Source organism: Conger conger, chromosome 9, assembly GCF_963514075.1.
Source record: "Conger conger chromosome 9, fConCon1.1, whole genome shotgun sequence".
Lineage (NCBI taxonomy): Eukaryota > Metazoa > Chordata > Actinopteri > Anguilliformes > Congridae > Conger > Conger conger.
Window position 1 is genome coordinate 27,192,349 of NC_083768.1, and position 15,017 is coordinate 27,207,365.

Here is a 15,017-nt window from a genome sequence, read left to right on the forward strand (position 1 = left end):
CCCTGGTCCTTATCTTTGTTGTATGGGTAGCAATTGAAATTGTACTTCCCTCTAGGGTCTTTCAGCGCACTTATCCCTGGTTATGGGTATACACTTTGTTGTAAGTCGCTCTGGATAAGAGCGTCTGCCAAATGTCAATATGGAGCATAGAGTTTGTATTTAAGTTGGAGGGAGGTCAGTAAAAAAACAATTGTGCTGATATAAACTAAAATTTATATAAAAAAATAAGAAATCATGTAGAGATAAAATCCTCTGAAAAAGGTCCTGCTGTGCTATCATTCGCTCTCACCCCTATAAACTGTTGACACCGTGGCTTGTTTTTCTGTTTTTCATTTTCAGGCCTGTGACGGCCCTTTGAAGTTCAGTCCCAGATGAAGTGCTGTTGTCCAGCGGTGACTGAAGCAGAGGCCCAGGCCTTCTGTTAGGGGCGTGCGGAGGGAAAGCTGCAGAGAGAAACACACAGACTCAGCGATCCCTGCCAGTATGTGTCCGCACAGACTCTGCTGCAGCACTGGAGCAGTGTTAATGATGGCTCTCTCAGGTCGTGTTTAACACACAGTGTTGCACAGGGCCCCATTATACCGAAAGCTATATGACATTATCGCCAACAAATCCACACCTAAGATTACTCATGAGGTATGAACACTGACCTTTTTTTAAAATGTTATTTTCATCTCTGCTCTCGAACCTTCTGTAAAATATACTTCGGAATAATTTCAGTCTCCTGAAGCTCCAGTGGGCACCTGTTGAGTGTAGCAGATTGATGACTGTGTGTAAATTAATAACCAAATTGATGAACCAAAATAATTTTTCATGCAAATTTAATTTTCTATAAAAAAGGTATGATTAATTTAAATGAATTATTCTGTATGCACACTCTTGTTTTTATTGTCATGTTTGAAGGTTTAGTCATTTGTAATGGCAGACATGTTTAATGCCTTGCAAGCAGCGGAATTTCCCCTCGGATTTTGTACAATTAACTTTCATAGCCACATGCTTTAGAAATTCCCATTTGTACATCTTTCTCTTAGCTGAATACAGTAGTGTCATTTGTCAACAAGACAGTATTCAAGTGTCGCTTGCAGTCAAAGGCTTTAACTCTAGTGCCCTCTTGTGGTAATGTTTATTTATCCTAGTATCTTAAAAAGAGATGTTTCGCCTGCAGAAAGCAGTTACGCAGATTCACAATACTCACAAAAATACATAGTAGATTTAAATGAATTATTTGAACATTTTTATGTACAGCAATTTCCCTTTTAAATGCAATATCAAGCATTTGTTGCCACTCGAGGTATCAGACCACAGCACAGTATCTAGATATGGAGTCTTAGTGATAAGTGGAAATTAGTCACACCATGTGTCATATATTTCTACGATAATGATTTCGGTATTGTGAAGAGAGCACTAATTATGGATTTCTTTGACAGCACTGCAGTCATGAGTCATTCTATAATGACAGTCCAGAGAAAATTTCCCATTTCTGATATTGTCGCATGGATGAATTCACACTATGGATTCAGTTTCTCGATTTTCAGCACAAAAGCTAAAAAAAGGCAGTCCCTAATAATTAAAATAGAAAATAGTATGTATTGAGGAAATAATATGAACTTCAAAAAGAGTGAATAAGTATATAATCATATTGCCAGATCTCAACTCTTCTAAGATCTGATGAGATTGTTTACCAATATAACTGGAATAATATATTCACCTCAAAGTCTGCAGATACTGCAGAAAAGAAGCATGGTATATCAATACAATACCTCTTTTAGTTATTTAAATAAATTATTAATGTTGCAGTCTGAAAAAGCACACAATCTAGAATTAGTGACAACACAAGTGCATTACTGTATATTCATTTATTTTTTATAGTGAAAAATGTTCCCCAGTTGTCATTCGCAGAAGTATGAAACTTTTGTTTTTGACCTCTGTAAATCCAAGAAATACATGTGTATGAAATTGTCTATAAACTTCAAACAATGCAAAGTCGTCAACATTCTCAACACAAATAAACATCCAACTACAATTTAATACTCCGAATAGTTACACATATTGCAAATTGCTTATTGTACCTACCATATGAATGACCAAAAGACAACAGTGCATGACAGAACTTAAAGGATATCTGTACAAAAAAAGAAAAAGGGAGCCATAGAGTCAAACCAAGGAGAGAAAAACCCTGCAAAACAAAATTAAAATATTACCTATATGCTATGGCTCAAATATCAGCGCCAAGGGAAACCTTTCAGAGAAAATGATTCTGCTGCTGCTGTTTGGTAACGCTTTACATTCAGATTACCCTTCATAAAGCTAACGTAATGCCTTCATGAGAACAACAAAACAGCCGCACAAAGCATTCACAATGCCTTATAACACACTTGAAAAACTTGTTTAGCGCCATTAAGGTGAAGACTGCCATTTTAACAGGCTCAAAGAGCACATTTAAGCATGCACTGTGCAAAAATTAGACATCATCACTTATGTGCATACACTGAACATCATCGCTTATGTCCCATATTATGAAGGGGCAACCCTCATGGTCGAGCATACATATTAATAACCACTCCATATGAGCAAATTCAAAGCAACATTTTTATATCATTAAACATACTTTTTTAGGTTATGTTGATTACTGTTGATTAAGAGTCAAGTCAAATGTTGGACTTGGTCATGTTGGGAAATGCCCCCCCCCCCCCCTCCCATTTTATTTTAATAGTCAATGTTTTCTTAACCATACTATAAACTAGCATGTATATGAAGGGTTTCATTGTATGTAATGTAAAATGACATCAATTTCATCCCTCTTTTGATAGGTTCTTGAAGAGCAAAAGTTTGGGGAAAGGAAACAGAAAATAAATGTACTGAAACAAAAAAACAATCCTACTGTAGCTCGCAAACTAGGAAAGTGAAAGCAACATATTACCAGCCTCTCTCATCCACACCAAGGTCCCCACAAAAAGCATTCCATCATTATCTATAAATATAGCTATAGATCAAGGCCTCATTATTTGGAATGGATTATGAAATTTTATTCTTTTAGAATTTTCCATTGTCACTTTAGCTTTATGCCAGGACAGTAAATAAAATCACGCAGTGTTCCAATATCAAAACATAATGAGATCATCGTGGGCAAGGAGGACATCTACCACATCACACTGGACGTTCAAATGTGTGATATGGATGCATTACTCTGTAATACGTGCTAGTCAATGTAAGTGTAAAACAGGGAGAAAAATAAATCTAAAGAAAATGCTGCATTGCACATTAATAGTGCATTCTTTAGATGCATTTCTTATTTGGTTTGCTTCAACATTTTATTACTATAATTATGCTTATATATGAGTCACGTTGGTCAGTTGGTCGGCTGCCAAATGCACTGAAAGACTACTGGAAAGCTAGCCATATTGTCAGTTCACACAAATGAAGACATTATGCAATAACTAGCTATACCATTACCTACATTTGATTATCATTTTGGGGCTAGTCAACACCTGGTCAAAAGCTGAAAGCCATTTAGGCCTTAGGAGGTGAGAAGGCTGCTGGCACAGCTATCTGTTCAATACTACATTCACCATAATGCACAGCAGGGGTGGATGCATGGGTATGGGATTTAGGGATTAGGATACCAACACAAAGAGTTTACACAGCCCATCCCTATGGCCTTCAGAGGAAGGCAGATATACTAATAAACTTCTGAGAGAGCACACAAGATCTACAGCCGGGGCTATGTGCAAGTGGCTGAGTAAATCTTCTGGGATAGTTTGCAGCTTCTTCAATATTTATTCAATGAGCTACTTACAGCTAATGAGTTATTATGCCTGTTTGTTTGGCCCTGGAAGAACGGTGCAGATCTGTTACTATTTGAGGTCTGTTGAGTGCTAAATCCAAGAAAAGCTCTGAATGAACCACTGCTTAAAATTCCAGGGTCATTAGTTCATTAAAACACACTTATTGCCCGTTGATTGTTCACAAATGCCTTGGTTTAGCAATAGAAAACCATAAGGTGTATGGCAGTCCTATGAAATAATGAAATGGCGGAATCCTAGCATATTTACACGTGAATACAATGATTGGATGTGTGTTCTCCACACATAGGAAATACCTACATATGCAAACATTGTGCAAATGTTATCGTGGAGGGGAAAAATGTTTATTCAAACAAATATAAATCCCTAATCATAAAAAAATGTGGTGAGATGAGAAAACCAGCAAAATATAGCACAGAGCTATTTGTAAAAATAAAGCTTCCTGCTTGTGGCCGGATACACATAAACATAACAGAACTTTTTTGTGATGTACATACTGCGGGGGTGTTAACATATCTTCAAGCACACTAAAATGGCAAAAGTAAAGCCGCAAGGACTAAATTATTAATGTCTCATGAAGGTGTTACGTAGCAATTGACCTATAGCACACCATGATATCCTATAGCAAACCATAGTATCAGCTGTATATAGCAGTTATCTCCTTTTTATGTGTGTATGAAGGCAGTATTTATGTATATTTCGTTTCAACTTGGGCTTCCATAGTCAAAATTGAGAGGACATTATTAACTTCTCCTGCCTGAATCTTTCAACTAAAACTCCTCCAGACATGTTTTAGAATTCCTAAAATACCATAATAAATATCAAACTGACAGCCAATAGCACTGTTAAATTTGGACGCTAAATTTTGAAATTCAAATAACTGGTCAATCCTGATTCATTTAAGGCCATGTGAGAAGTAGGCATTTTAAATGTGGAGGAATTTGAAGAATGGAGGATGAGAGGAAAAAAACGACTTTATTAAATCTAAAGCCCCTGAATACTTATTCACTACATTGGTGACCTGCACACAACAAAAAGAACGTATCAAAAACAACAGAAAGCAGTAGTTGGAAGCAATTCTTAGGGGACAAAGCAAGCATAACATTAGCAAGTATTACAATCCAGTGAAACAGTATTTTACTGAGAGAAAAGACCCATGTTCTAATGTCAGCTTCCTCCAAGCAATTTTCATAGCAGTTACAACCAACCTCAATAAACTGTATGTTCATTTGTTTTTCACAGCATTTAATTTGGTAATTCAGAGCGCTGCACCACAAAGGTAACTGCAGTTGGAGAATCCAATAATGAATCAAAATATTTCCAATGCAGAATGCCTTATAGAATATGGTCACCATATTATGTAGCTTTTGATTTCATTTTAATTGGCTTTATTCATGAGCAGGACATTTACATATCAATATCAATATCAGCAGCCCATGATCTCACCATTAACCCATATTCTCTCCAGTCATAAACAATTGAAAACCAAATTTTACTGAAGTTACACATTTATAAATATAGCAACCTTCAAAACCTGTGGTGTTGTTTCATGTAATTCTCAGTGAACTTCTGGGCATTTCATGCATAATAAAAAAATGTATCTGAGAATGTGACCATTTAATGATTAGAAAACTTGGATAAAAGGGGACCGGTGCACAAATGTGTTATTATTCATGAAGGAACGTTGTCCAAATGTCACTCCTAAAACCAAAGGTTAACTTTGAATCACATTTTCACTCCTCCAAATCTAGGGCTGGGATCAATTCATTGCCATAAATTGTGTTCAGTAGAAAATATATACACGTATGGATATGAAAGCATGTTCTGATGGCGTTTGATTTACTTGAAAAGCCATCTCTATGAATCGAGGACCTAGAAAATGGTTCCAATATCCCATGCATATAAACAGCTGGCTACTAAGCAAAAGGCAGATGCACATAACTTTTTTTTATTTTCTTTTTTTTTTGGGTGTCTCAACTCAAGTGAAAAGCATTATTGATCAATGATAAAAAAGGTTTTTTGTCAGATATTGCTGATACATTTGAGCCAATAAACCTATTGTTTGTTACAATATGCAACATACATTTTTCACCATGGGCCTCATTTATCAACCAATTGTAATTCATTTGGCCTTCATTTCAAAATCCTAAACGCATATCCTCATAAGCAGTAGGCGATCGTATACTTCCTGATGATTCTTCTGCGATGTAATCAGCCTTCAGGTCTTTTTGGCATTGACCACATTCATTGAGAGCCTTTTGCTAGACCTATTACAACTACAGCTGACGTTACTATAAATACACAATCCGTAGCTCTGCTTAAGTATTAAGGAGAACGGGTTTAATTCAGATTTCTTGCCCCTTGACAGCATTTTAATATTCTTCACTATATGCCACTATAAGAAGTGCAGATGTGCCTGGATAAGCAGGGTGTGCAGGAACATGTTCGGTTAAAGGGAAGGGCTCGGTAGCAATTATGCCTGTCAGGAAGGGTGATGTCACTACGAGCAGTGTCACAGGAGGACAGTCTGTCTCTGCAAAACACGGCCTGAGGAAACGTCACAGTGCTGGGAGACAAGGTTTTGGTTCCTATATCAAGTAAACTCTTTCTTCCCCTTCCAAATCACCCACTTGCCACAGTAAATTTGCTAGACTGTACGTGATTGTGCTCCTTCCACTAAAGAGAACGTAATGTAGTTTAGGGGTTGCGATGTAGGTCGAACCAGGATATTACACTTTTCAGAGGTGAAGTAGTTGTTAGGTGACATGTCCCTCAAAAAGAAAAACCCTGGTCACAAATGGCTGCAGCTGTCCACAGGTTTGACACAATGTTGAATGTTGAGATAAATTAAAAAAAGATTAAAGTCTACAGTGGTCTGCCCTGCAGTCGAGAAATTTAATAAGTGAAGGAATCTCTGCTCATAAAAATAACTTGCTCTACGGGCGGGTCTGGGGCTCTGTCAGTGTGTTATTCTCCTTGACAATGGCCCTGATCACCCCATCCTATAAAGGAGGTTTTTTCCTAATGGTTCATTTCCTGAATGCTGAGGCCAACTGCAGATTGTTGCACGCAGTAAGATTAGCTAGTTAAAGCTCACGCTGCAAAATAGCACACTTTCATGTGTACAGCAATATACTCTACACAAGCAGCCACATAAACAGCCTCCTTTATAAACAGCCAATAGTCATTTAACTGGTGTTAATGTCAATGTGCTGTAATGTCTCACGCACAGGTATTTAGACGGTGTGGTTATAAATACTTGAGATTTTAACACTTGTGCGCTTTATGATTCAAATTTGGTGGTACAACCATTTGATAAATAAGGCCCAATATATGCTGTTTTGAGCTTTATTGCTTTTCCTTTGCTTTCGAGAAATAACACAACGTGTGGACGTGTCATCCGTTTGAAAAGCCGCAACGCACAGATGCTTCGAGCAGCCAAGCCATGCTACAGTGGGGGAGGGGAGGGAGCGCTACCAAGTAGGACGGGATTATTTCTTATTACATCATGGGTTTCATATCACCTCAAAATATACTATATAAAGAGATTGTCTTGCACATCCCTGCATGTTTTTATATTACGGTAGGTTTTATACATTTCAAATAGAGAGAGCAATTGGATCCCTAACCATTTCTCATGTCATGGAAGCAAGTCAGGCATCTCACATTACCATGGGGAACGATGCAAATGTCATGCATCTATGCCTCCAATGACATACCAAGTTATTCCATTTCAGTTCTTTAAAATACGCTTTTTAGGATGTTAAAGTGTGCAATTCTATACAACAAAAAGTGCACTCTACTTCACATGAAAGTAATCACACGAATGAGACGAGCAACCTCGATTTTGTCAACATTGGTCAGAAAATAACATTTGCACCTGCGTGTCATGCAAAATAACCTGATTCTCATGATTTATGTTATAATAGAGCAATACATATTTGTTGTCCCCATATGTGGATACATTAGTTTAAAGGTAAGCCAAAGGGGTTGGGCACTTGGGATCTGTGATAACTAAGTAGTAGAAGTCCATATTTAAAAATAAATCTATGAATTGTAAGCCGCAGTAGTTGGTTAGTGGAGTGCTTTTTGGGAAAAGTCACACATTTGAAAGCATCCTAGATTGCACACTGCACTTATCAAGGACATCCTTTCTTAATGCATGAGAATTTGTTCTGGGTTTTTTCCCATAACATGCTCTTTGGGAGGCTGTGGAATGGGATGTTATAGCACAAAGACCGGCAGCTCTTCAACTAGCCCTGTCTTTACAGTAACCACGCACGGATGAAAATGAACAGTGTCCTGGGATGGTACCACTATTAAAATACTGGACAATTCAGTAAAATACAAACATATGAATAACCCCATATAACTCTTAAATCCACACATTTTACGCTGCAAGATTAAAGGCCTGAGAAAAAAATAAAAATCAAGATGTTATGTTCCACTACATCGAAAGGGACAGACATTTAACACATCTACAACCCCAAAATCCCATTTGGTCAAGATACACACTATAAAGGCCCTGACATTACAGGTTCTACAGGCAAAAGAGAGACAATCAAAGCTGAAATCCAAAACGGCCTTAAACATGCTTTTGTCATGACTTGCTTCCCTCCTATCTTTGTATGTTCCACTGTATTTCCACATCAACACAAAAGCAGCATTCTCCTGCTGTAGTTCAGATCAGACATTTACAGATCCACCGCTAAGTTATGCAAACAAGCACTGTTGTGGGGGAGGAGCGTCACAGATGTGAGTGATGCGGATTTTCAAACTTCGCACACAAAGAAAACATGGTTATGTGTCAATGGCATGCTCTTTCGGAAGCATTTCACGAACGCACAGGGCAGCCCAGCCATTCGCTATACTCACCTCAGCAGACACCATTTCACCCACATCCCTACATCATAAACACAAAACGGAAGGTTTAATGACATACCTTCTCTTTAAACCCTGCCAAACAGCCCATTTTACAAGCTTTGTTCAGTACAGGAAGTTCACCGTACAAGGTCCCGCGAGTCCCCCCCCATAGCTTAATCCACCTACGGTTATTATTTGAAAATATATTGTTCATCACACTTAACTGCTGCTGACACCCCATCGTTGTCAACAACAACAGTTAAAGTAAATAAAAGTGCATTTGCAAAAAAAAAGAAATAAAAGTTTGAGCCCCAGAGTCTGCAGATATTTTGTAAAAGGCCAAAAATAAACTTCAAACTGATGATAGCAGTAATCTAAAAATGACATTGAAACGGCAAAATCCGTACACGTTTTGCCCAGCAGATAAATCTTAGGTGCAATCCTAACATAAAGCATCTCAAATATCCTTTTAAACCAAGAGAGTACAAATGTAGATATTTTTTTTTTGTTGTTGTTTTTTTTTTTTTTTTTTTTTTTTTTTGCAACATTTTTGGAAAGATTTTTAATTAGCAGATTTCAATACATTTTCACTGTGAAAAAGTCTCGGGATTGTGAAGCGTGAGGGAGGAAACGATCCTCAAAAACAGTCCCTTCCCATTCAACACCATCCATCGCCTTTCTCCGTTCACATTCGCCAACAACGACAGGAGTTTCAAAACCGAGCGGTCCTGCGGTATAGCCCCGCGCCACATCAAAAACCGACTCGGGTGTCTCTTCAGAAGCAGGCTCGCCTTCGAGAAAAACGAAACGGAAAAACAGGAAATAATGCTACATCTCGAAGAAATAAAGGAAACGAACGAGAGAGAGAGAAAACGACGTCTCAGCAGGAAGCTACGGCCTCTGAAAGTGGAATGTACGCGGCGGGGGGCCGGCTATTTCTCCCGGTAGTACAGCAGGTAGGCCTTGAGGGCCTCGGGCAGCGGCAGGGCCAGGATCCTGTCTCTCAGCAGGTTGAGCAGGGGCTCCTCGGGCTTCAGGGCCTCGCCCGCCTCCTTGTCCTCCTCGGCCTTGGCCTCCTCGTCCTCGATGCGCTCGTCCTCCTCGCTCTCGGCCGGCTGTGGGATCAGCTGGTTGCCCACGAACACGTAGGTGTTGATGCGGCGGCGTCTGCAGCGCCGTCTCTTGCGTTTCTGCGGGACCTTCTGCGGCGTGCCCCGGGCCTGGCTCTCCTCGCTGGTCAGGGTGCGCAGGGTGCGGCGGATGGAGATGCGGGACAGGTCCTGCAGGCTCCGCACCGCGATGGGGGCTGGAACCAGCACAGTCACAGATATTTAACCCGTATCGCACTTTATCGCTATTTAAATACATACTCAAATGCCTTTTTAACCGATCAAATGACTGCTATACAATTGGCTCAGGAGGGTTGCCTGTTCAATTTTGCCCTTAGTGTGTCGAAATGTCCCTGAGCAAGACACCCCAAATGCTCCTGATGAGCTGGTTGGTGTCTTGCATGGCAGCCATTCGCCATTGGTGTGTGAGTGTGTGTATGAATGGGTGAATGACAAGCATAAATTGTGAAGCGCTTTGGATAAAGGCGCAATATGAATTCCATTTACACTATTGTTTTCAGCACCTATCAAAACTTTCTCAACCAAAGCCCCTTGGAATTTGGGTGGAGCCACTTCATATTGGGCTTGGCACTGACAGGGCTAAGCTACTGTAGCATCAGCAGTTACTGTGTCTTGTCATAGCATTTCAATGGATTGCATTTACAAAGCGCCTCTCATTCACATCATTATGAAGCCATCAGCTAAGAATATTCACAGCACTGAAAGAATGCTCTGCTCAGAGAGGTGTGATATTTTAATATTCATATGTCCACGTGGTTCCAGGAAAAAATGTAAACCCCAGCTGACGGCTATATTTATTAACAGCCTGCTATTTCTCTTGATTAAACACTGTTCAGGGGATACATCACTATTGATATTAAGGATAACTTGAATCCAAACAACAGCTGTAGCAATAGCATACTATATTGATCTCTTTATACTTATTTATTTTATGATCCCTACTACATACTGCCACATTTTATCAAACACAAATAACAGCACTCAAACAAGTCATGATTAGCTATATGACTTGTTACCCGTGTTAGCCAAACCAAAACAATAACAACTGCTTCAGCCCCGAGGCCTGGATTCTTTTTATAGTTACTGTAACTAGCAGCCAAACCGAGTAAAACATTTCAATTTCATTCTTTATTTTAATTTTCAACCTGTATGTAAATGGGGGGGCGTGACTCTCCCATCGATCAAACCAATTGGAATGAGTCTCATGCTATTTGGATTCTTCATATCTCATCCATTAAAACCTACAAGAGCCTTGAGAGAATTTTGGAATCTTGTGTGAAGTTACTGATCCCCCCATCCTCTGACTCTAATCCTCTCACGTGCTACGGTGCTTGTCAATGGTATGAGACCCATGCTACACCCCCTCATTTTACACACAGCTTGAGAATTACAATGAAAAGGGAAAATTAACTAAAATGTTCCATTTCAATTTGAATTCTGGGATGAAGATTTCAACTAGACCAGCACAAATGATTACTCTTATACCACGAGTAATGCCACGAGTAAATGTACATTGCCATTATATGGCATTAAGATGGCAGAGGATATTAATTTCATAATGAAGAACCATTATTGTTCTGTCTGTCTGTGGACTTGATTAGTGTTAATGATGACGCAGAAATCTACAGGAACTCACGGAGTTTCACAGCGTCAGTCTTGCATCCGTCTCCCCGGTTCTGCTGGACGAGAGGTGCAAAGGAAACTGCCAGAATGTTCTTACTCTCCCAGTTACTCTGGCCAGTTCTGGTAATCTGGGTCAGCTGGAGAATAGTTAACATGTTATTATTGTGTCCTCGGTTGCTCTACTGGTTGTTCAGTAACTATATGTATGAGGCTCTACTATTCAAAATGGGTTCCAGGTCCTAAAAATCAACAGCATTTAAGAACCTCCCTGTCCATATGCTATCAGACGTACACGTATCTTTGAAGTTACAAGCTAAAACTATGATTTACAAAAGAGAAAAATGGATGTGAACTGTAAAAAAAGCTAATTAATACTTCAAGCCACCGGTCATTTCTATGGCAACCAGATATCAGGAACAAATATCAACTGAGTGCCAGAATTATATTTTATGCTACTCCACTAACAACTGGCCATTTACCAAAGCTCACAGAGAACATGTCATCTTCCCTCTTTATCATTGGTAGTTTAGTGGACTCAGCTTTTCACTGGCTTTAATACTTCCATTAATCAACAGAAGCTGATGCCCCCAGCATGATAATCACAATAATGAATAGAATATAAATATGTTTCCCAATAATGCATAATGCACCAGTATGGTAATACTGATGACAGAAACATAAGCATCTGCTGAATATTATTGTTGCCACTGTAGTTGCAGTTCCGATTCACACAAAATGAATTACTTTTAATTTTAATTAATAATGTTTGATTTGTATCAATTAAGAATAATGTATATTACCATTATACGAATGTATATTGTGTTAACCAAGATGATGCCAATGACATGATGTATAAATATCATGGCCAAATGCATTACATTTCCAAAATAATGATTAATACTAGGGATGGGCATTTTCAGTATTTTTGTGTTTAGGTTAACTGGAGAAATTTACCAATGAAAAGAATATTCTTAAATCTCTCATAATAAGCTGTACACGCATGCTCCAATAGGCTCCAATAGGCTGGACCTGTTCTGATTTCTTATGAAAACAGATGCATACTGCACATCGGAGGGCATTTTGAAGTAAAGAGAGAAGGCAGTAAACTCACCTGGTCCTCTATTGGCATGACGAGAATCCCTCCCACTTTCAACAGGATTTTCATATAGTTTTCATGGTCCTTTTGTACTCCCGCCCCACAGTAAATGCGATCATACTGATGGCTGTCAGAAGAGATTTCTAAACAATTTCCCACCACAAAGCTGGGTTCACAGAACTCAAACCTGTAATGCAAATGACCAAGAGACAAGAGAGGGCGGGTGAGCGGAGCAGTAGCACTATAGACAGCATGGATTTTACATTCACTATATTCCTGCATGAACAATAAGTACCAAATGCAACAATGGTCAACACCAGCATGCAGTGGATTTTATCTTTCAAAATATTTTTCTCTTTAATTATACCTGATTTGGTAATAAACATCCAAACTTCAGCACGATCTGCACGATATTACTGGAATGTTTTGTAAATGTTATGACATTGCTACTGCATTACAGCTATATTATGAAAATATTTTGTGTAAGCTGGGGTCGCATTTGATAATAACTGTCAGCCCTCTTTAATGTTTTCTCTTAGGAACATTTCTAATCTACTCACTTATCAAAGCTATCACTGTTCTTGATGAAGTCGTCCAGTTTCTCCCTGGCGTACTCGACAACATCTGTGTGAAGCTCCACTCCGTGGTTCACTCCGAACGGCCCTGGAAAGCAACAAGAAACAACAATGTGAATGCAGCAATGCACACTGGCCAAACGGAGACTGATATGTGGGGAAAACTAACCTACTGACCATGAACTTTATGGGACTCTTCTAATCACAACATCCTGCCTATTATGTCCGTTAAGCAAAATGCAAGCGAGCAGAAAAAACAAGCAGCAAAAACTACACAAGCAGAACTCTTTAAGTTAGACCACTCCATAACTGCGGAAAGAGTTACCTCTGCAATAACACACCCCGAGTATATACATTTAGTGTGAATTTAAAGGTCAAAATGAAAATAAGTGACATTTGTCCTTTAAAGCTATATTCAACGGATATCTAAAAAAAGAAGTCTGCCTTTAACGGTAATGTTTTTTTTTAACAAACACAAAGCAATTGTGAAACATAACAACATTGCAAAAGGAAATGACAAATTAATTAGCAGAAGTGTGAATCTTTTCAATTCTGGCCACATTTTCTATGCCAAACCACTTAAACAAAAGTTACATTCTGCAATATAATACAGTAAGAAAGACTGAAAAAATAGCACCCATAATTTTACATCTATTTGCAACTCAACATATGGATAACAGTATGAGAAGCTGTTAATTGAATTAAGTGCGGTCATGAGTACTTGAACCTAAAAAGCATTAGCATGCAAAGACACTGCTCGATTGTTTTGAATATTCAATTTAAATGGGTTTCAAATTATGCAAGTGATTGTAAAGATTCACTTTCTAAGAGCTCTAACATGGACACACAACATTACACTTAACATGTACAGTAAAGTGGGCTGTTTTGGCAGTTTCTTTCTTTTTTTTGAGAGGGTGTGAAAGAGCAAAAGTTAATTCCCTAAACTCTGTGAGGATTCAGTCTCAAGGACTGAAACAAAGTCTACCGTGTTAATATTTTAAGAGAAATAAAATAGCCATGCAGACACTAGCCTGACACAAAAGCACCTCCTCATTGTATCATCATGTGCATTGAGAATGAAAAAAAGAAAAGGTACAAAAACAGTCCTGAATCGAGAGGAAACTTACAGCACTGTATTTGCAAGCAAAAACACAGTGACCAACTCGACCCCAGACATCTATCGTGCTCATGGAAAAAGACGTGCAACTGAACATTGCTAAAGATGAGCGTTTTTTTCTTTATGTTCCTTTGCCCTGTCATGTCATTTGCTCCCATTGAGGTCAAAATGGTCTGAATGTTTGTATCGTAAGCATTCAATGGGAGTATTTTAATGAGATCGCCCCTGTTAGCCCAGGCACAGACAGACAGATCTAGACCAGGAGTAGGCAACCCTGTTCCTGGAGTGCACAACTCAGTTTTTGCTCCATCCAACCCTATAATTATGTCAACTGACTCAATTAATCAGGTTCATGACTGCAGGTGACCATGTGCTGGAGGCTCTCAGCATTTCACCATTCAGACTTGAACATCCATTAAACTCTTGTGATGAGATGGATCCAGAAATGTCACTGGCACTCCAGGGCCAGGGTTGCCCACCCCAGGTCCAGACAAACCTCAGACGAGCAGTAAAACTTTTATGCAAAACCATACAAACCCTTTTACCAGTACAAGATGCACCAAAGCTCACAGGTACATTGACTTTTAGTGGAGATTAAGTTGTCTGGACTTTTCCTACACTTTTATTTACCGCTGTAATTGCATGGAATATCTGCATTCACAAAACCTAAGCTTAAATGACTAATGTTAGCGCAGATATCATGGTGCCCCTGTTATAAAAGTAACTTATTAAGTAGCTCAGTAGCATATTTGGTATTTATGAGCTAACTTCGCTCCAAAGGCATGTCACCTTGCATTATCAAATTAACAT

At 38.9% G+C, this 15,017-nt stretch overlaps 1 protein-coding gene across 4 annotated transcripts in view; it reads right to left on the reverse strand.

Annotated features, from left to right (window-relative positions):
• Window positions 1-4,125: 4,125 nt before the first annotated feature.
• Window positions 4,126-15,017, reverse strand: part of pcmtd1 (protein-L-isoaspartate (D-aspartate) O-methyltransferase domain containing 1) — a 33,488-nt gene continuing 22,596 nt past the window's right edge. For all 4 annotated transcript variants that reach the window (XM_061254752.1, XM_061254750.1, XM_061254751.1 and 1 more), the window contains exons 3-6: window positions 13,076-13,178; window positions 12,531-12,702; window positions 11,433-11,556; window positions 4,126-9,972 (exon numbers count right to left, since the gene is read on the reverse strand). In XM_061254752.1, coding sequence (XP_061110736.1) covers window positions 9,599-9,972; window positions 11,433-11,556; window positions 12,531-12,702; window positions 13,076-13,178 — 773 coding nt within the window. In that variant the 3' untranslated portion in view covers window positions 4,126-9,598. The remainder of the gene's footprint in view (window positions 9,973-11,432; window positions 11,557-12,530; window positions 12,703-13,075; window positions 13,179-15,017) is intronic.